The sequence below is a fragment of the Sciurus vulgaris genome, assembly GCF_902686455.1.
Source record: "Sciurus vulgaris genome assembly, chromosome: X".
Classification (NCBI taxonomy): domain Eukaryota; kingdom Metazoa; phylum Chordata; class Mammalia; order Rodentia; family Sciuridae; genus Sciurus; species Sciurus vulgaris.
Genome location: NC_136471.1, coordinates 122,905,289 through 122,927,578, shown reverse-complemented (window position 1 = coordinate 122,927,578; position 22,290 = coordinate 122,905,289). Strand labels below are relative to the sequence as shown.

General features: G+C 40.0%; 1 protein-coding gene and 1 pseudogene across 9 annotated transcripts in view; one reads left to right on the top strand and one right to left on the bottom strand.

Moving 5' to 3' along the window:
- Window positions 1-22,290, bottom strand: part of SH3KBP1 (SH3 domain containing kinase binding protein 1) — a 336,822-nt gene that overhangs the window by 86,070 nt on the left and 228,462 nt on the right. For all 8 annotated transcript variants that reach the window (XM_079122896.1, XM_079122898.1, XM_079122902.1 and 5 more), the window contains one exon: window positions 8,137-8,231. In XM_079122896.1, coding sequence (XP_078979022.1) covers window positions 8,137-8,231 — 95 coding nt within the window. The remainder of the gene's footprint in view (window positions 1-8,136; window positions 8,232-22,290) is intronic.
- Window positions 15,257-22,290, top strand: LOC306650732 (26S proteasome non-ATPase regulatory subunit 5-like; annotated as a pseudogene). Its single transcript has 2 exons — window positions 15,257-16,101; window positions 16,371-22,290. The product of its transcript is annotated as a 26S proteasome non-ATPase regulatory subunit 5-like (transcript).

Below are 22,290 nucleotides of genomic sequence, written 5' to 3'. Positions count from 1 at the left end.
TCCCTCCATACATAGGATACTAAGGACTTGTTAGTATGTTGCCAAAAATAATCATGATATATTTTGGATAATAAGGGTGAATAATATGATCTTATTTTTATTTTAAACTGTAGTTATGTGCATGTATGGAAAAAATCTGGGAGAATAACTGCTAAAATATTAAGGTATGTGAAGATAGTAATGTCATGGGTAATTTTGAATTTTAATTGTACTTATGTTTTTTGTTTTTGTTTTTATTCCAAGAGTAAGTATTTTAAAATTTTAATACATTTCACTTTCAATGTCAGAAACTATATGTTTTAATAAAATATGTTTGGGAATGTAAAGAGCTTTGAGATACTTAATAAGAGGGGCCATACAACTATAACAAATGACTTTTATCCTAAGAAAAGTTGAAATAAATAATGAAGAAGAATTTCAGGAAAATTTAATTGACCTTAATTTAAGGACAGTTCAATACACCAAGAAAGAACATTAAGTCACCAGGTATTTAGATTTTTCTTCTTCTTATAATAACATCACAGCAGTAACTATGATTCAACTTTGATGTTTCTAGAGCACTTTCAGCCACACATCTCAGCTAAACCTCACAACACCTCTCTCAGGGTAATACAAATAGAAAGGTTGGAAATAGAAAACAAAAAAGGAGAGTTTCTCCGATTCCTTAGGATACCTGCAGAATTTTCTGTGTGTTGCGGGGCTAGGGGCAGGGGTGTGTTTCAAGATGCTGTCGCAAAGATTACCGATGTCCTGCTACTTAAGTATAGCACTCTGGAGTAATAAGACAATTAAGACTGAACAAATATAGAACAGTCCCTTTAGACAGTGTCATGTAATTTGTGGAGGCACATGAACTTTGCATCAATTGCAGCTCATCTGTCCATGATCCAAAGGAAAAATCTTCAATAATGAGCATCACAATTTTGGGATGGCATTGTTTTGACTATCTACTGGTACAGTAAAAAGAAATTTCCTCCTACCCCAGGCCCTATATTTACCATCTTCATCTAATTTTTTGTGAGAGTAAACAAGCTTGGTTAGGAAGAGTTCTAATCAAATGCACTTAGGATATCATGATTCTTCTCACCCACCCCAGTATCTTGACTGCTTTTAAGAGGAAGACAAACCAGTAGTAAACTGTAATTCCTTGGGCTTCTAATGCCCTGAGGAGGAAATGTATTGTGACTTCCTTCCTGAATAAGGATATATGCAGTCTAACAAGACAGGCCATACTGCAGGAAATACATTCTATGACATAAATGATTCATTTGCTGAACACTGACATTTTTCAAATGTGTACAAACCCAGATGATCCCAGACCTGTGCTTAAGTTTTTCATTCACTCATAAAACATATTCTTCTAATGGGTCTGTCAGCATGTCATCATATTCAGGGTGACACCTGCTAATTTACTCCTCACCCTTGAAACCACTTAATCCCAGCATTTTAGCTCTGCTAAAAGCTTCAGCAGTTCAGAGAGAAGGGGTCAAGGCCAGCAATCTAACTAGCCAATTGGCTTTCTTATGCCAAGCTAAGGATCTTTCTTGAGATGCCCAAAGTCATTTCTCTCTGTGGAGAAACTCCACAACCTTACTCCTTGTGGGGTGGGAAGCAAGGAAGTTTGAAGAATTTTTCTCATAAATGTTTCAATGAATCAATGAATTGATGAGAAGGAGGCATGAAGGGGAAAGTAAACATGAGAATAAATAAAAGAACATATGTTCATAGGACTTAGGAAGTAGCTCAGGACTCCTGCCTTTCTTTTTTTTTGTCATAGGAACAGCAAGCAGAAAGCTAAGTGATACCTGGGTCTTGAAGAAAAGAAGAAAGTAAAATACGCTCAACATGTAAAGAAAGTGGAAAACAGCAGTGGGAGAGGGGGACTTCAGGCACAAAAAGAACTGCCCTGAGCCCTAGGCTGGGCTTGTCATTTTCTTTTCATTGGGTATCATTTCATTTCTGGGATCAGAAAGTCATGGATGATGGAGAAAGTATTACAGTGATGTCCTAACTCTATAAGAGCAGAAACAGAGATACTGGGGGCTGAATCAGAACAAGATATATTGCATGCTTTTATAATTATGTCAAAATGGATTCTAGGGCTGGGGTTGTGGCCCAGTGGTAGAGCACTTGCCTAGCATGTGTGAGGCACTGGGTTTGATTCTCAGCATTGCATATAAATAAATGAATAAAATAAAGATCTATTGACATCTAAAAATATTTTAAAAAATGGATTCTACTGCCATGTATAACTAAAAAAACAATAAAAAAGAGCAGAAACATGAAATTCAAAATGCAAGACTGAAACAAATGGATGGGGGTAATGGTACGCTAATGTTGTTCTTACAAGTAATAATGATAATGTCACTTGTTTAGAAAGGAAACTCCACCAACACTTGCTCTGGATATCCAACAACAAAAAGCGAGTCTCAAAGAGTGGATAAGAGTCACCTCTGGGAGTGACTGAGCCCCACCTACTACAAATATCCAGCTGCCTCACAGGAAATATTCTACCCATAGTTACCATCCTGCCCAGCTCTCAAGTCCCGAGAGCACACAACAAGGAGTCAGGAGACCTCTGTCCTGGCTTTGCCACTGACTAGCTGGGAGTCCCTTGGGAGAGCTATTTCTTTGCTCTGGATCTCTGTTGCTCCTTTGTGATCTGGAAAGAGTGCTCATGGTCCCATGTGACCCCTAGCACTGCTGTGAGGAAAAGCTTCTGAGACACTTGTGAGGAGAAAGGAATGGTGCCAAGGGATCTGGGCTGTGCTAACAGCACCCAGAATCCTGCACTGGGAAGCCATGGTCCTTCAGGTAGATCTAGGTAGTATTCAGTTAAATGCTCAGCCATTATCTGGGAAAAGAGGGAGGAAAACATGTTGAGGTAGAGATGAAAGAAGCTGGGTGAGTTTCAGCATGCAGTTCTACTCTGCCCCCATAGCATGTCAAACTCCAAATATTTGGAACCAGTAAAAGGCAATCCTCTCCGTTTGCAGTTTTTGTTTTTCCATTCCATCCCTAGCATCCAGCATAGCTCCTAGCATATCATAAACCTTTTCCAGGGAATAAGTAAATGAATGAATGGATGAATGCATGCATGCATGAACATTGAGAGGGGAAGAGAACCGGGTACAAATTAAAATTGCTGCCTGTAATCTCCAATGTATAATCCTTATGGTCAAAAGAAAGATGACTATTAGAGGTGTTGCTAACTATCTTTAGTAACTCTCTGGGTCCCACTCCTTCCTTAGGGTATATCTATTTGTTTCCCTTCCATGAACATTGGTGGTAGGTTATGTCATCTCAATCCCCTTCCTTCCACCTCCATCACTCCATGATTTTATTCAATACTATAATCTTTCTAAGAACTGATCCTGATGTTGTTAAACAGGCATATAACAAGGAAGATATAGGGATAGTGCATTACTTTAAGGGTCAAAGACACAGCTAAGCAGGGAAGACAAGTTTATAAGCAAGACCTAAAGATCTTTGTTTACAAAGGGGCCAGCAGGAAGCCCTTCCTCCTGGTTAGAGAGGACCATAAAGAAAGGGCCAATGCTCTGAGGCCAGGAGGCTATTGGCCAAGAGAAGGTACATGACCTTTCCACATCCGGGCTCATTCTGCCCCCAAGCAGCAAGGGTCACACTAAGTACACCCTCCAAAGGCTGACACTCTTACAGCTGGGCCCTGACCTGGCTCCCACCAAGCAACCCTCAGTCTTCTCCGGGGATCTTCTCTAATTGGAAACCAGACCCAGGGCTTCTGAACTTTCCCAAACATGCTCTGAGCACAAGTCAGGAAGGCAGGGATGGGGGTGGCAGGAACACAGACGCAGGAGCTATTTTTGAGTGACTGGAAATAAAAGCTAAACACAGGTGTGCTCTGCACAAGTGGAAATGTTCCCAAATCCACAAGAATTCTTTATAAATAAACTAAAAAACAAATCTTCAGCTTGCCACATCTCATCCTAGTTTTCAGGGACACACACAAATAGTTCAGGTCTTTGCACATTATTTCAGGAACCATAGAGGGCTTATAGACACCCACTAAAGGTGTCTGACTCATTTTCTAGAAAGCCACATGAACTGACAATCTAGGGCTGAAAATGAGGGCAATGCCTGCTCTGTGACTCCTGTCATAGCACAAAAAAGCAGGGCAAAGGGAAACCCACCTCAACTGACTACAAAAGGCAGTATCAGCAGAATTCAGGGCCAATAGAGAATCTCAGAGCAAATTAAATTAAATTTAGAGAACATCAATTCAGGTTACTCAGGGGGCTGAGGCAAGAGGATTACAAGTTGTAGGAAAGCCTCAGAAACTTAGTGAGACCCTCTCTTAAAATAAAAAATAAAAAGGGCTGGGGATGTAGCTCAGTGGCAGAGCACCCCTGGATTCAATCCCCAGTACCACAAAAAATGCGTATTGAACAAAGCAGGGTGAATATATTTATAATAGTATATAATCATCTAGATTAACTTCTGGGTGACTCCTGAACTTAGAGGAAGAGGTTAAGCATTTTCTACAATGTCACCAGGGTTTTATAGGCTCAGACTCCATTTTTACAGATTTCAGCATGCTAAATATTTAGGGCATGTTTTCCTTCCAAATTCCTGCTAAAATAGTACCCACTGTGAATTCTTAATTATTTTAGGTGGATTTCTTCCCTCTTTCTCCCTCTCCCTCAACCATTCTTACCTACTTAATGTTATAGCATTCCAATCCTAGCAGCTAACCCTAGACACAAGAGCCCTTGATTCCCATCTCTGAAGTCCAAGAAATACCAGCTGAAGTTGAGGTAACAATTCTTAGGATTGTGGTACCACTGACAGAATCCTTCCTGAAAGATGTGTTTTATACACAGTATCTTAGCAAATCCCCACAGCAGCCCTGTGAGGTCAGCTTTGTGTCTCTCACATTATGGTTGAGGACACTGAGGCTCAGGGGGTTAAGTGCATGCCCAAAGATACACAGCCAGGAACTATGGAGGTGGGATTCAAATCCTGGTTTCTCTGAGCTGATAGCCTACATAACTTGTTATCTTAACATGCTGCTTCCAACAAACTAGAATGTTAGCTCAAGGATGGGGAGAACTTTATGGGAATGAAAATAAAATCTGCACTAGTATAGTACAGCAAGAGACCTGATTTCCCAGAAGATCATATAAAATAATAATAAAAACAAAATGTTAGAGCACAAGGGATTTTTGTTAAATTAGCTCATAATGGGCTTGAGCACATGAGTTAAGATTGGCTGTTATTAGCTTTCAAAGACACAGTTCAGTGGGTAGGCAGAGGACATCTCAGGCAGCAGGAACACATGTGCTTAGGATTGGATTCGTGAGGACACAAGAGCAGGATGGGGACACATAGAAGGTTCCTGCAGAATAGTCACAAGGACCAAGGCCAGAAAGAAACTGTGGCAGAATGCCTGAGGAAAGGAATGTCAGCAATTATTGTCTTGATTTTTCCAAAAAGGAAAGAGAAACTACCCAAGACTGGTTGGTACACAGAGGTCATGTAAGCACAGTATTGTTATGGGATGACAAGAAGAAGGGGCTGGGTGCTAGGGATGAAGAAGACAGAGGATGATGGCGTTGGGAAAAGAATCTGTCACCACTCTAGGCACTCCTCTGGACAGGTGCAGAGGAGGCTAGACCCCTGCTCATTGGGCCCAAGGGCAGGGACACAGGTTAATAGCTTGAGGGAGGGACAGTGTGGGACCAGGGGACCAAGTGTCAAAACAATACATGCACTTTATGATCAGTGTGCAAAACAGGTCAATGGACTAAGTGTACAGCGGAGATGATGGCAGCACATTTTGCAAATGTAATATCAAGCTGCTTCTGAATACATTAAATATAATCAATGAAAGTAGAGGAATGGCATGCAACCCTCTGGATATATATATATATATATTTTTTTTTTTTTTTTTTTTTTTTTTTGCGGTACTGGGAATTGAACCCAGGGCCTTAGCACTTGAGAGGCAAGCCCTCTGGATACACTTGAAAGCAGCCTGCCACTCTGGCCTATTCATGTTTCCCTATTGGGTGACTGGGACTGGTCAACATTCCCCACAAGGTCTTTGGAAAAATCAGATTCCTTTTACCAGACTGGATCTTAGACTGAGAGGTTAATTTAACACAAAATCGTCAAGATGAATATGTTCTCATCAGGTGTGGTGATGCATGCCTGTAATCCCAGCAGCTCAGGAGGATGAGGCAGGAGGATGGCAAGTTCAAAGCCAGCCTCAGCAATTTAGCGAGGCCCTAAGCAACTCAGTGAGACCCTGTCTTTAAACAAATATAAAAAAGGGCTAGGGATGTGGCTCAGTGGTTAAGCGCCCCTGGGTTCAATCCCTGGTACCAAAAATAGAAAAAAAAAAGATGAATTATGTTCTCATCATGACACATACTCAAGTTGCAAGGACTGGGGTATGATGTGTTAAGGTGGAAGTCAACATGTTCAGGTAAAGAGACCAACCATGGTGTTTTTTTTTCTTTTCTCAAACCTTATTAAATATTATGGGTACAACAGGTTTACAATTAAAAAGAACAAAAAAGAGAAGGATGGGCCCGGGTCTCAGCAGCTTGGGAGGCTGAGACAGGAAAATTGTGAGTTCAAAGCCAGCCTCAGCAACTTAGTGAGACCCTGTCTCTAAATAAAATATTAAAAGGGCTGGGATGTAGCTCAGTGGATAAGTGCCTCTGGGTTCGATCTCTGGTACAAAATGCAGGGGGCGACTGCCCTCTCCACTAAAAACAAAACAAAAAGCAGAGCAGTGAGTCCCACTTGCCTGCAAAAATGGCAGCTATTTAAATCTCTGGTTGCTTTATCATTTGAGGCGGGGGACACTCTAGTCCTTTCCCTGTATTACTAAAATCACTTATTGGTGCTAATTATTAAAACATTTGTATTATGCTTCATGCCTGTTTAACAACTTCCTTATCCTGTTTGTCTGATTACAGGTCTGATTAAAAATAGGAATGCACAATGCATATGAGAGCAGCCTGAAGGAGGCCAGCATAAGGATGAGGGGAGGGGTGGTAAAAAAAAGGGAAGAAACGCTCCTGCCTTGCTTGTAGAAAGGAGCTAACAGCAAGGGAAGCATCTTTCCCCTCCTCTCATTTCCTCCTGCCACATTCAACACCCACAGAGCTATACTGAAATAACTTAAGGGGAGAATATTTCACAGGTAAAAAGATGGATGAGTTTTTGGGTGATCTGCAAAATGGAATAATTCCCTATTCCAGATAGATGTCTGCATAGTTCTAGTGTTATTTAGCATACCACTTTGATATGGAGTCCTTGAAAGGACCAGCTCTTTCCCTAAAATACACCTGACCTTTGGCAAGCTACTTAACCTCTGGGGTCCTTGGTTCCCTGGCATTTTTGGATTAGGCTCTTCAAACACAATCTCCAAAGCTATTTCCTAGTAAGTAGTTGCCCTTAATCATAAAGGCAAATCCCACTGACCATCGTAAAAACTCTGCACTTCAGAAAAAAGACTGAAACGTTCTAGGAATCACTTGAGTAATATAACTCAACTAGCGACTTGGTGAGGAGCACTGCACAAATACAGAAATGGTATGTGGTCAAGACCTGGCAAACCGCATGGCTTCCCACGGATTTTATAGCTCTCCTGATGTTTACAGGGCTCTGACTGTAATGATAATAAAATTGTCCAACCTTCTTAGCCCAAACAAGACAAGCAAAATTCTCTCAGGCACTCTACCTGTCTTTGATCTGAAAAGCAAACATTCTTTAAGTGTTTTCTGCCTGCGAGGCATGACCAGTCTTTTTAAAGCCCCTCTTGGGTCCCTCACGACAGGGAGCTTTGCAGCCCAGCTGCTGTAGAAGGCAGAACCTGTAGCCAAGCAGGTTTCTTTCTGAGCTATTCCTTCTGGGACAGACTTTTTATGCAGGGCCACACAAATCTACAACTGGTCCTAAGGCAAAGAGAAATCTATTTGATTCTCAAGTTCATTCATTCACCTGGACTTAACCTGATCAAAAGGAAAAATATGAATTCTACCTCACAAGTTCAGGCATAAAAACTAGGAGTTTCAAAGACTAAAGCAAAAGTTTGTACTATCCCATGGACACATCAAAGCACTCCACAGTTTAGAAGGCATTTACCTTATTGATGAGAGTTACTATATCTCCTTCTTTGATTGTCAATTCATCGTCATTCTGTGCCTCATATGGAAATATTACTTTGCAGTAATCTTTGCCTGTAAGAAGAAAAGAAAACACAATCTTTAAGGTGCTTTATCTAATGAGCTGCCCCAGGAGAAGGTACTCTCTGTCGCATTAACATCAGAGAAAGGTACACTTAATAGGTAGGCTATTACAACTGCACAAAGGTAGGGTCACCCTAAGAAAACTCCCTAAGAGTGCTCACTGTAGGTTCATACATATTTAGTCCATGAATGTTTCCCCTCACAAATCATGAAATGCCATTGGATGCTTTTCAAAAAAAAAGCAAAAAGTCATCTTTGGTCTCAGGATAACAGACATGTACCATTTTATAGACTCTTTAGGTACATGCATCAGCACACATATGCAGAGAGCAAGAAGTTTAAATGTTGTCCTATTGCCTTCTTTCACATAAAATCAGAAAAGGGGTATTTATGTATTTTATAAAGCCAACATGGTACATAGAACAATGAAAAATTACATCATTGTGGTATATCTTAAGAGATAAATGTTGATATATTTGTGTATGTACATGTGTCAACCTCAAACAGCCAACTAATGCTGAAAGAACATTCTTTATGTATATGTGTGTGGGAGGGGGTGAAATTGTTCAAATATGTCCCATGGTCTCTATGTGAGAACCTGCTTGTTCACTGATGGGGCTGTTGATTTACAAGGAAATGCATAACCCTCACCAAAGAGGGAAAAATACTAAGGCCACTCAAAATGAAAATTCAGTATGTCCTGAATTATATGCTTTTGAAAATTTGCTGTTATATCACTACCTGAAAGCAGAGGTTAAGACAATGAAAACACATATAAGGGATTTGAGAAATGAAGATGTGGAAAACTCAGTTTTTATGACTTAGGACAAAAGGTACAAAGAAAAATTCAAGAGATTTAGTATCTACTAGAATAGGCATTTATTATTCTCCACCAGACTCAATAAATCTAATGGCTTTGAATATCCTTAGATATTTCCCAAGGCTAAGGCTAGTTCTAGCAGACAGATAATAACCTAAAGCTATATATGTTAAGTATCAATTATACTGTCCCTTGTATACTTTATGTCACTGAAAGGCAGTTCTTTATTTTGGTGAATATCTCATCAATCAAAGATAATGATACATAAAATAAAGGCAATTTAAAATTCATAATACAGACACACTGTGGTCTATGGTTGAGATATGACAGAGAGGGAAAAAGGAGGAGAGGAAGAGGGAAAGGAAGGGAGAAGGGGAGAGGAAGAGGGAGGGAAGACGGGATCACTTTACTTTTTTGTTTGTTTTTAGTTATACATGACAGTAGAATGTATTTTGACATATCATGCATACGTGGAGTATAACTTCCCATTCTTGTGGTTGTACATGATGTGGAGTTACATATGAGTTACATATATGGTTGTACATGTTGTGTATTCATATATGAACATAGGAAAGTTATGTCTGATTCATTCTACTGTCTTTCCTGTTCCCATCCTCCCCTCCCTTAGTGCCATTGCCCCCTGTCCAATCTGGTGAACCTCCACTCCTCCCTCCCCATCCCCTATTGTGAGTCAGCACCCGCATATCAGAGAGAACATTCGGCCTTTGGGATCACTTTACTTCTGTGCATATGTTTTTGTTTTCTGTCCTGTGGCTTAAAGATATCAGTCACATTCCCTATCCTTGTGTTGAAAACCCTGGACCTATGATGGCTTTTGCTCATTAACCTGTGCTGAGGGACACTAGTTCTAAATCCCATCGAGACCATTTTCCTAAACCCACATAGTTGCCAATGTTCCATCTCTCTTTGATTAGTAATAGCAAATCTTCCCATATCTGAATTGGTCAAATGTTCTAAAGGGAGGGTAAAAAAATTAAACATCTTAATATTGAATAATGACAGCTCCTTACCAATTTTCCTATTGATTGTGGTAGTGAAATATGACTACCCAACCTCAAAACTTAAAACAACACAAACACGTACAGTATTATTGAGGAACTGTCCTGCAGAGTTGTGGCTTTAACAGTAATTCTTTGGATGGAAATCATGGGGACATTTTACAAAGAATTATCAGATGCCCGAGGCCAACAAAGAAAGAAGGGGAGGTCATATTTCTATTCCTTTTAGTCAAAAAAGTTTATAAAGTATGATAGACTGCTGTTGGTTAACTTCCCAGCAGCCATTAGCAGCTCCATTCCTAGTTCACAGAAGTCTCATTTGTTCAGTCATTATATTCAGGAATGGAGAACGCTTCCACAGCTCTAGGGAAGAGTAAAATCTGTCCAGGCAAGTAATGTTAACCTCATTCCCCTTTCTTGGTGATTGGTCTAGGGATAGGCATGTGATCTACTTCCGGCCAATGAAATGTGAGAGGAAATCTGCTTGGGGTGGGGCTATTAGATTTTGTTCCCCAGTTAAAAGAGAAAGAAAAAAGACTTGGAAATAGTTGTTCATGCCTTTCTGCTTTAAACACTGTTTTATGTTTGTTGGAAGGCAGGGCAACGTTTGGTACTGTTGCAGTCATACTTCAATAGTGAGAAGAAAGTCAAGAAAATCACAGAGAATTTGATATTGAGTTCTAACACTGTTGAGATGTCTTTCAAATGCACCAGCTTCAGGCCTATCTCTGGATCTCTTGTTAGAGGACTTAATAAATGGATTGTTTACCACAACTCTGTGGTTGGGTAAGTATTCACTATTCAAAGCAGAAGGCACCCAACATGAAGAAACGCCAAAGAAGAGAAGGGAAATTTCCATTCACCACTTTCAAAATACTTGGCATTATATGCCTCCCCACACCACCCCTGACCAAAAATGACTCTTCCTATGTATCTCTTTCATTTCTTTTCCCCTAAACTCTCCTCCTATATTTCAGGGCCTAGGAGGATTAATGGCTGTGGAGTTGACTTGTAATAACATAGTGGGAAAATACTGCCAAGAAAGTGCTAACATGCTTTTAAAATATTTCACAGGGCCATTTTGTTTTATGCTTACAGTTTCTGTATAAGCCAAGGAGGGCAGGTGTCTCCTGCTTTACTGAAAAACAGGTTTAATGAGGGACAATTTAAATCCCATATAATGTTTCCTTTTTTTTTTTTTTTTTTTTTTTTTTTTTTTTTTTTTTGCAGTGCTGGGGATTGAACCCAGGGCCTTGTGCTTGCAAGGCAAGCACTCTACCAACTGAGCTATATCCCCAGCCCAAATGTATCCATTTTTAATTACACAGCTTGATGTGTTTTGAAATATTTATGCAGTTGTGTGACCATCACCATAATCTAGTTTGGAACATTTCTACCACACAGCTATTCTATTTTGTGTGAGAGGCATTAGACACAGAATTATCTAGAAAGCAGCACTTTTGGATAAAAGGAGGAGATAGTGTGCTAGTGGCTACTGCCCACTATCTACTACCATTCTCTATGAAGCAGGTTACTGCTGCATATCTTGCCCCTCTTTGCATCCCTAGAACCCCACAGAACTCTCATTCATTTCTTGATTCTCAAATGATACTTACAAAGTAGTAGAACATCTAAGGGACAGAAAGTGGGAGAAGAAGATTCTGGGCCAAGAATTAGGATACTCGGGACTGGGTTCCATCCCTGCAGACTTTCTGGAGCACATGACCTGTGGCAATCATACTGTGGCTCTGGATGGCCACAGTGTCCTCAGGTATAAAATCAGGGACCAGCCACAGAGGAACAAGAGGAGAGTTTGGTCAACTTTAGCAGAACACTTTTAGCAAATTAAATTTACAATTTAAAACAGAGTTGCTCTGATTAGAGAATACAGCCATCCCATAAAGAATAAAGTCATGTTATTTGCAGGAAAATGGATGGAACTTGAGAACATTATCTTAAGTAAAATAAGCCAAACTCAGAAAGTCAAGGGTGGTATGTTTTCTCTCATATGTGAAAGCTAGAGAGGAAAAAGAATGGTAGTGGGGGAATTTCATGAAAACCTAAGGGAGATCAGTAAAGGAAAGGAAAGGGACCAGGGAGAAGGAGGAAGGGAAGGAAAGGGGAAATAACAAACCCCATTATGTACAACTATAATACATCAATAAAAATATGGGAAAAAAGGGAGTAGGACTATACCATGTCCCACTCAGGTCCCCCAAAGCATGTCAGTGATGCTCTGGGTGCTCCAACAAGCACACTAGACAAGAGTTAAGTTTCTCATACAATTTATCAAAAATAAATGTATATGTGAAAAATTATAAACTCCAATATTATGATTTTATTTTGTAATATATGTTTCCTATTTTAATTCAAATATTTACTGAACCACCACCATGAAAAAGATACTGCCAGCTCCTGGGCCTATGATATATGAGTAAGTCTCACCACTCCCTCCTGTCCTTGCATAGAATCAACTAATGCCTAGAGAAAGGCAAGGGGAGGGGAATGACAAAAAGAGACAAACAACAGACATAAACTGACTATGATGCTATATTGGTGTTTCAGAGAGAGGCAAGATTACATGCAGGGGAGAGTTCACAAAAGAGGAGGCATTTGGTACGTCTTAAGAGTATAATCCCAAATCCATTTTGGATGTGGGAAGATTATAATTTTGAATGAATAGGGGGCAGTGATAGAGAGGGAATGAAATTAATTTTTGGAGGCAGGAATTTTCCATCTATTCATCAATTTGATGGATTTAATTAGTCTTGGATCAAGTAGGAATGAATACATATACACACATAAAGAAATAAAGGCCCAATTTATTCAGTGATTGAGATGATTTTGTCTCTTCTTTTTCCTTAGAAAGATTTAAAAATACTAATGAATTAATATAAGACTGAAATCCTGAATTAGTTCTATAGCTTTTTTATCTTAGAGTCCTTTAAGAATCTGATAAAAAGCAATGACTATCTCTTTTTAGGAACAAAACACGACAAATCATACAATGGGTGCACAGAATTTTTCAGATTTTAGAAAGGAAATACACTGAACATACTATATAGCCCCCCCCCCCCCCAAACACACACACTGTTGGGACTATTAAAGTTATACAACTAATGGATGACTAGTCACCCCAAGTAACCAGTAAAAGATGCATGTCAGTCAGTCCAGGCAAATTTTTTTTCACCCAATGAGCACCAAAACCTTTGAATTTTCAGAGCTTTTTGTATTTAAGAATTGCATATAAGGGTATGCAATGTTCTGGAGAAGACAGACTAAAATAAGACTAGTATATGGTTGTCAAGGAGCTTATAATCAAGTAGAGGAAATGAGGCGTGCATACACACAGTTCTCCACAGGACAATAGTGAGGAAAGCACAAGAGGCCTGCATCTGGCTGAAAGCATCCCAGTGTCAGAAATGGGGAAATAACTTTCAAAACAAGAGAGTTAGGATCCCATCTGAGAGGACTAAGATGGCAGTGTGCTTCGTACAATGGTCTAGGAAATGTCCTAGAAGAGTAAGACTGAGGTGTGCTTCCCAGCCTTTCCTGATAAGATTTACATGGGGCACCTGGTCACTCTAGCTTCCCAGACCCCTTCCCTGGGGCTCTGAATCTTCAAGTCTAAGGTGGGACCAGGAATTCTTCTAGTAGCTCTCTGGTGATTCTCATCATCAGGGAATCTTAAAAAAAAATCTTGCTTTAGGTCTATGGGTCTCATGCTTGAGTGACATTGACACCAGGTGGAGGGATTGCTAAAACAGATAGCTGGACCCTACCCCCAGGGCTTCCAATTGGGTAGTGCTGGGTGGGGTCTAGGAATTTGCACTTCTACCAAGTTCCAAGGCGCTGCTGCTACTGTTGCTGGTTCTGGGAACACACTGTGAAACTCACCAGTCTAGCAATGGATATTAGCCAAGATTCAATGGTAGCAAGGAACCAAACAACAGCGGGGACTGGAAGTGTGGTGGTGGTACTGGAGTCGGGTGTGCTGCATGCTCAATTTAGATAAGAACTCCAGATCTGGGTCATATTCTAAGGATCTGGGCTAGTGGGAGGGGGTGAAATACATACTATGCTTGTCATCTACTCAATAAATACCTGAGTGTCCACTGTGATCCAGGTGGTAATGATGCAGCAGTGCCCTAGTGGAGCTTATAACAAAATACATTAGCAGTTCAAAACTGTAGCTCTGCTATGGTTTGAATGTGACCCCAAAGTTCATGTGTTAGAAATTTAATCCCCAATACCACTGTGTTGGGAGGTGGGGCCTGATGGGAAGTGTTAGGTCATGAAGATTCTGCCCTCATGAATGGATTAATACTGATTATAAAAGGGCTTGAGTCTGTGAGTACAATCTCTTGCTCTCTCCTGTCCATGTGATGTCTTCTACCATGTCATAACATAGCAGGAGCTGTTTCTTCATAATGATTTCAAGGCTGATATTTTTCTGTTAATCCCAAGTCAGGGTATATTTTGGGGCACTAAAATGTTAGTTTTCTGGCTGATACAGTGATGGGTGAGTAAATATTGGGCAACCGGTATGTTGAGATATGGCTCCTGGATCTTGGACATCCCAACTTCTAGAACCATAAGCCAAATAGATTTCTATTATTTATAAATTGCTCAGTCTATGGTATTGTTTTAGTAGTACAGAATGGACTGAGACATGCTCCCCAAGGGACTCTGGCAATACTTTCAGATAATTTTGGTTGTTACAACTGGGGCCAGCGGTACTACTGGCATCCACTGGATAGCAACTAGGGATGCTGCTAAAAGTTCTGTAATGCATACAAGACAGTTTCCACAACAGAGAATGATCCAACACAAATGTCAATACTGGCTGGTCTACATTTAAACTTAGATAGGGAAATGAAACCCAACATAGACTTCACTGTGTATGTCAACTCCAACCCAGCACCTTTCTTTATGAAGTTGACTATAAACCCCAAGTCACAGCAATCACCTTTGGTCTCAAACACTGCTGGAAAACTGGCTTTTGAATTATTTTCCAGGTATTAATTATAACACATTTTACTCTCTTACTCATAAAAAGAGAAGTCTTTTTTTTAAAAAGAAGAAATGAAAATCTGAGAATCAAAGCTATTCTGTTCTCTACTACAGAGCAGAGGCCAGATCACCTCTCCTCTCAGGGGCAGTTTCTTCAGCTCAGATGAGAAGCTTGGAGACTCTGGGAGAAAGGCTATCCACCAGGAAAACACAAAATATTCTCCAAGAGAACTGTATTTGAAATGCAGATCTTAAGCAATATGGGTAGGCAAGGCACCCTCACAGGATGGCCCTCACTCTCAATCCAGATAGCAAGGTCTGTGTTGGGGGCACTTGATGAAAGGTACTTTCTAGGAAGAGGAAGGACTCCTGGGACATTGAGCTTGAGGGCTTTCATGCACATCAGGTGTGTAGGAAACATGTTTCATATTGAATGTGACCAAATCCCCAAGCCCAAGAATGAGTGAGCTTTGGGGCAGATAAATGAGCAGAAAGACCCAGCATGGAAAAAAGGGTCAAAGGTTTCCTGACATTAGAGAGTTGGCCCTTTTTTCTCCTGTTTAAACATGTGGTGAGAAAGCAACAATCAGGGCAGACTGAGAGAGTAACAATGTGCCCACCATTCATCAAGCAGGGGTAAGAGACCCAGGTAAATGCTGCTGCAGAGTGAACAGGGCAACGGTGTCTCCCAAGCATGTGCTACAGGCATAAAGTATAACCCTCATTTTTGAGCAACTATTGTTTTCTTACTCCCCAAGAAAATTTTTCCCATAAAACCACAGACTATCAGAAACCTTTTTTAAAAAATTATATCAGGGGCGGGCGGGAGACAGCAAGATGGTGGTGCAGGTGCTGGCGTTTCTGAGGGAGGTGGCGTGGCTGGAAGCGCCTCTGGAGGAGCTGCTTGCGTTCCAGTCGGTGATACAGGCAGTTCTGCTTAGTGAGCATGGGAGCAAGCAGCGGAGCTGCACCTTGGCCAGCTCTTCTCCCTACTTAAGGAGAACTATTGGTGAGAGTTCCCCGGGGCTTGACCTGGAGTGAGAGCCACCTCCAAGTGTGGAGATGGGGTGGGTGGGGGCGAGGAGAGTGACTTTCCTTGTTGGGGAAGCAAACATTAGCTGAAATTGCAGAGAGGAAAGGACCTTGGGCAAGAGATGGATTCAAGCCCAATCCCTGAGTGTGTATTCTCCAGTCGCCTGGCCTCGCTCCCTTATCCATGACGTGGGGATTGGAGAAGAAAAGCAAGGTGGTCCACCTACAGAATCTCCACAACCATGTGGAACAGACTACTTTGTGTGCATCCATTCTGGAGAGATTGCTCCAGGCTGTAGAACCAGTTCACGTGTCTAGGAACCTCAAGGTTGACCTACAGAAGGGACTTACCCTGATGATTCTGTTAAAATTCTCACTCTGTCCCAGGTTGGAAGGATTGTTGAATTCTGATGCTGTTACGGAGATTCTAAATAATGCTGACCTACTAGAACAAATTGTGTATTGCATTGGTGGAGAGAACCTATCTGTAGCTAAGGTGGCTATCAAATCCCTATCAAGACCATCACTAACTCAAGCTGGACTTGAGGCTTTATTTGAAGGCAATCTGCTGGATGATTTGAAAAGTGTAATGAAAACAAATGATATTGTTTGGTACAGAGTGTATGAGCTAATTGTGGAGATTTCTTCTGTGTCATCAGAATCTTTAAACTACTGTACCACAAGTGGATTGGTAACCCAGCTTCTGAGAGAGCTGACTGGTGAGGATGTGCTAGTCAGAGTCACCTGTATAGAGATGGTGACATCTCTGGCATATACCCATCATGGATGACAATACCTTGCTCAAGAAGGAGTAATTGACCAGATTTCTAATATAATTGTTGGGGCAGATTCCGACTCCTTCTCTAGCTTCTACTTGCCAGGATTTGTGAAATTTTTTTGAAACTTGGCTGTCATGGATAGTCCTCAACAGATCTGTGAGCGTCATCTTGTCTTTTTGGAAAAAGTGTTTGAAATGATAGAAAGTCAGGACCCCACCATGATTGGTGTAGCTGTAGATGCAACTGGAATCCTGGGATCCAATGTTGAAGGAAAATAGGTTTTACAGAAAACAGGAATTCACTTTGAACACTTACTCATGAGACTAGGATGTCAAGTGAAGAATGCCTCCACAGAACTAAAAATTAGATGCATCTCTTCTGTATTTACCACCTGAGCAGCAGTCTGATAACCTCCTGAGGATGACGGAGTCCTGGTTTTCCTCTTTATCTCATGATTCATTGGAGCTCTTCCGTGGTATCAGTAATCAGCCCTTCCCTGAACTACACTGTGCTGCCTTAAAAGTGTTCACAGGCATTGCAAACCAACCCTGGGCTCAGAAACTTATGTTTAACAGTCCAGGTTTTGTAGAGTATGTGGTGGACTGATCTGTGGAGCATGATAAAACTTCAAAGGATGCCAAATATGAACTGGTGAAAGCACTTGCCAATTCCAAGATAACTGCAGAAATCTTTGGGAACCCAAATTATTTGAGGCTGAGAACTTATCTGAGCGAAGGTCCATACTATGTGAAACCTGTTGCCACAACAGCAGTAGAAGGAGCCAATTGATTTCTTCAAGAGTTTAATACAGAGGACCATATTTCAACCAGAACTAAGACATTTGACTCCATCTGTATTTTATAAAACAGAGTCCCCCAACCTACTCCAGCAGAACTATCATGAAGTATCTGATGGAACTTTTATCACCATTGTTACATTTCTACATTGAAATACAAAACAGAACCAGAACTTGGACTACTTTAAGAGCAAACAAAGATGGTCATGAAAGAATGAGTGTTTTTCAGATTCCTGAGACTGCTTTAATCTTTGCCACAAGACGGAAGTTTGTTCTTTCAGATAGCTTCCATGGATATAGTCATGGTCTTACTTAAAAATCTGCTTCAAACAGAATGAAACCAAATTATGACTTTACTACCTTTTTAAGAATTAAAAAAATTTATTTATCCTTTTTCTTCTTCGGATTCTTCCTTTAAAGTCTGGGATATATTCTTCAAAAACTAAGTAGTTTGGAATCTTCAAATTATGATCTGTATACAAAGAATACTTTGAATAAGATCTGTTGACTTTTTGTTATTCCTTTGAAAAGTGACAAAGTAAGTCTATAAAAATATGTGGTATTCTTTTGATACTTTTTGCTATTTATCAATTAATTTTAACCTATTTAGCTATGAGGGAGGAAGAGTAATACTTAAATTGTAAAGTTTCCTAACTGCAATTATTTATTGGTGGGTCATCAATGTTAAGGGTTTTGCTGTTAACTTTTCGTATTGATCAAGTCAATCTTGAGTTGATCAGAAAGGGAAACTGATTTAAACAACCAGAGAAGGAAGACTATGCCATCTCATTAAATTACAAAGAGCAAGCTTTCTTTGCAGTTAGGGAAGTTATTCCTACCTGTTTTACAGTGTCCTCTCTCAACAAAGCACTCTGCACTTCAGCTCACCTGTCCAGAGGTTTCTGAATGAGTTTTTTGTCAGAGTAACAGCTTCAGAATTGAGAGATATGTTTATTTTAGATCATGGTGAAGTTGGTAAACTATCCTTGCTCTATAACGAAATGATTCTCAAGTGACTAGATTCCTGTTCCCAGATTAATCTCCTTCACCATCTCTGGTATCTAAGTTTTCTTTTTCTTGTTTTCAAACTGACTTTTCTCTCTACTGTTAGTATCACTAATTAGACTATAAACAGGTCTTTCCTGGCCTGAAATATTGTCTTTAAAGTGACTTTTGCTTTTTTTCATGCTGTTAATTGGTTCCTAATTTTTTCATTGTAGTAAAATTTGCATAACAAATATGTATATGACCTGGTAAAATAAAGTTTACTATCAACCATTAAAAAAAAAAAACTATATCAGTATGAATGAAACATTCCAATTTTGCTTGAAGGAACTAAGTGACTTTGACCCAAAGAAGCAACCTGCCTACCACCACAAGTGTAGAGCCTTAGTATAAGGGGTTTCTGGATATAGTATTGCACCTCAAGCTTCACCCTGTAGCTGCCGAAGAAAAGGGACCCAGATCCACCTCCCAGTGTGATGTTGACCCCTTGCTACATAGCCCTGTTTTGTTTTGCACTTATGACACTTATGAAAATACAGCTTCATTTACATTTCACTAAATTCACTAATTTTTTTTTGGACCCAGGGGTATTTCTACCTACAAGGTGTACTCCCAGTACTTAAAATTTTTTTTTTAGACAGGACCTCACTAAGTTGTCAAGGTTGACCTGGAACTTGTGATTGTCCTGCTTCTACCTCCTGAGTCGCTGGGATTATAGACATACACCACCACACCTGGCTTTTTTCTCTTTTGTTTAATGTGATATCCACTGGCCCTCTGTTGTGCAGTCTCCTTCACTGTAATGAGCCAATCAACTTCACTTTGACTTTATCAGTTTACAGGTTAGTCCCTGGTAGTCTGAGGATGATTGGGTGAAAGCAGTGGCAAGCAAGAGTAACGGGTCTGTCAGTCCCAAGGAACACTGACAATCACTGCTAACTACTCAGAAGCTGCGTCTAAATAAACGTGTCCTTTTCCTACTGGTGACTATATGCTTAGGAAAGGGGCCCATGGCTATTAGCTTTTAAAAAGACCTGGTCCAATTCAAAGACTGGTAAGTCCTAAGTCATTTATAACTTTCCATTTGTTCAACCACCATTTATTATATGCCCACTGAGTCCATGGAACTTTTCTAGGCTATATGGTAGGAATATATTAGAAGATACTTCTTTGACGTAGAGGGACAAATGATCTAAGGATAGTAGCGAGGCACCATGTGTCACCACCATGGCGGACAACTCTTAAGCAGCAAGTCAATGAACAGGGTGATTATACAGGTGGTAAAATGTGCAGTTATAAAGTGAGTGAGGTTGGGCAGGAGAAACTTAGTCTTTAATCCCACCAGCCTTCATTTATTCAGAAGCCAGATCTGCCTTTGTACAAATTATGTCAAGGACTTTTATTTTCCAAACCCACCTGTTCAACTGGTCTTCTGAACCTATAAGACTAAACCATTGGTTCAGAAAGATGTTGAATTGTCCTTTTTAGGGGCTATTTTTCTATCCCAGGGAGGCTACAAATCTGCATTAACTGTAATTTTAAAAAGGGAAAGTCCAGATGTGATGAGCTGGAGGCACCTCAGGGCACTTCATTATGAATATTTAGACAGTTTTCCTCTTGTTATGAAAATTATAGCAATCTGTTCCCCAGCAAGAGCTTCCCATGAATTTCAATGTCATAAAAGCTTTTGTTTGAGGAGGGATGAGGATGGGGATAATGTTAGTTGTTTAAATAAATCCTGATCAGCTGAGTTTCACCTTCACTCAGAAAATACTCACATGAACATTTTTTGAGTCATTATAACTCTGAATCCTGATGTGAGCTTGTAGTTAAGCATGCTAAGAAGACAGCTGTGTAGAAGAAGCTGCCCTCCGCTATACTGCAGGGCAAGTTTCATCATAAGTTTGTCTTCAGAGTAGAAGGAAAGAATAAGGAGGCTGCTCAGATCTCAAGCTCAGGGTTATTTCTAATAGCTGGGCAGTACTCTGAACCTTCCACCTGAAAACAGATGTGGCCTCAAAATCCAGAAGCAGGGAAATGATCCAAATGAAGGGGGATTTTTAGTGGACTAGGGTGCCACTAAATGGAAATCATTGGAGAACAATTATTGTAGAATTTGCTCTTGGCAATGAAAGCCAGAGGGAGTATGTGCAAGGTGAGATTAAACTTTGGAAATTCTTGCCCTGAGGTCCATAAATAACATCTATGGCTTTGCTGATAGTGATAATCATCCTTTCTTACCTGCTACTCACTTACAGTCATATTAACATCTATACCTAAGACATCTTCTCATATTCTCAAATTGTTCAAATCTTCCTTTTGTCTCTCTCAAATGGTTTCTCGACACTTTGGATACAAAAACTTTCACTCTGAGTCCTAAAGCTTTTAAAATTGGATCAGAGGATTAAGATGCTGGGGAAAACCTAAGGGGTCTTCTCTAGTACAACCTCTGATTTTATAGACAATGTAGACAATAAGGAGTAAGGCCAGAGAAATCAAATTATTTCTCCAAAGAAAATCACAACACTAGCTAAAAACAATGGAACTGTCTTCCTAGGGCTCTAAGACAAAATACTCCACCCAGCCTCTGTAAATCCATTCTTCATTAGTAACCCATTCCCCTGCTATGATTCTAGAGAGCTGAGTACATGGAGATAGTTAATAGATATTTGTAGGAATGAATAAGATGTGGTGGGTTAGAGCCAGAATTCTCCTACATGCCTAAGGGGGTTGAACATTGCAACTGTGCTCATTTCCAGGCCCAGGAAGCCCATCTTAGGTCACAGAAATACTCTAAAACTACCCTCTTTAACATGGTCACCACTGGACACATGGGGCTATTGAGCACTTGAAATGTGGTTACTTCAAACTGAGATATGCCACAACTGTGAAATACACAAGGTATTATAAAGCCATCACATGAACAACGAGGGTACTTCACTTAATAATTTTATATAGATTAATGTTGAAAAGATAATATTTAGATATATTGAGTTAAATAAAATATTAAATTAAGTTCAATTGTTTTTAATGTGGTCACTAGAAAAATTTAAATTATAAATATGGCTCATATGATATTTCTATTGTCTAGCACTGTTCCAAAACACTGCTAATCCCCTCTATCCACTCACCTAATCTTTCCAAAAAGACTTGAGTCTTTTGCCTGCAGATATTACCGATGTATCTAGAAGTATTTAAGCAGAAATGTGTTGAGGAGGCTGGTGGGAGGTCAAGGTTGGGTAGTTCTGGTTAATTGATTAGGCTAAAAGAGGTTAAGGCTCTCTGACCTGAAGGCATGTGAATCCCTAAAGTGCTGGAGCTGCCATTCTCTAGACTATTTATGCCATCTAAACTATGCAAAGTACTCTGTATACATGATAAATGCTAGCTCTGCACATAGGCAAGACACATATGGCAAGAAAGAACCATGCTCCAGAAAGAAGATAAACAAATAAACAAAAAAACCCAAAAAACAAAGTTCTGAATCTAACTCATGGGCATCTAATGAAACACATTTGTGTGCATTTTTTTTCTGATATGTTTGAAAAAGCTATCAAGATTATGTAAGGATTTTTTAAAATAAGGA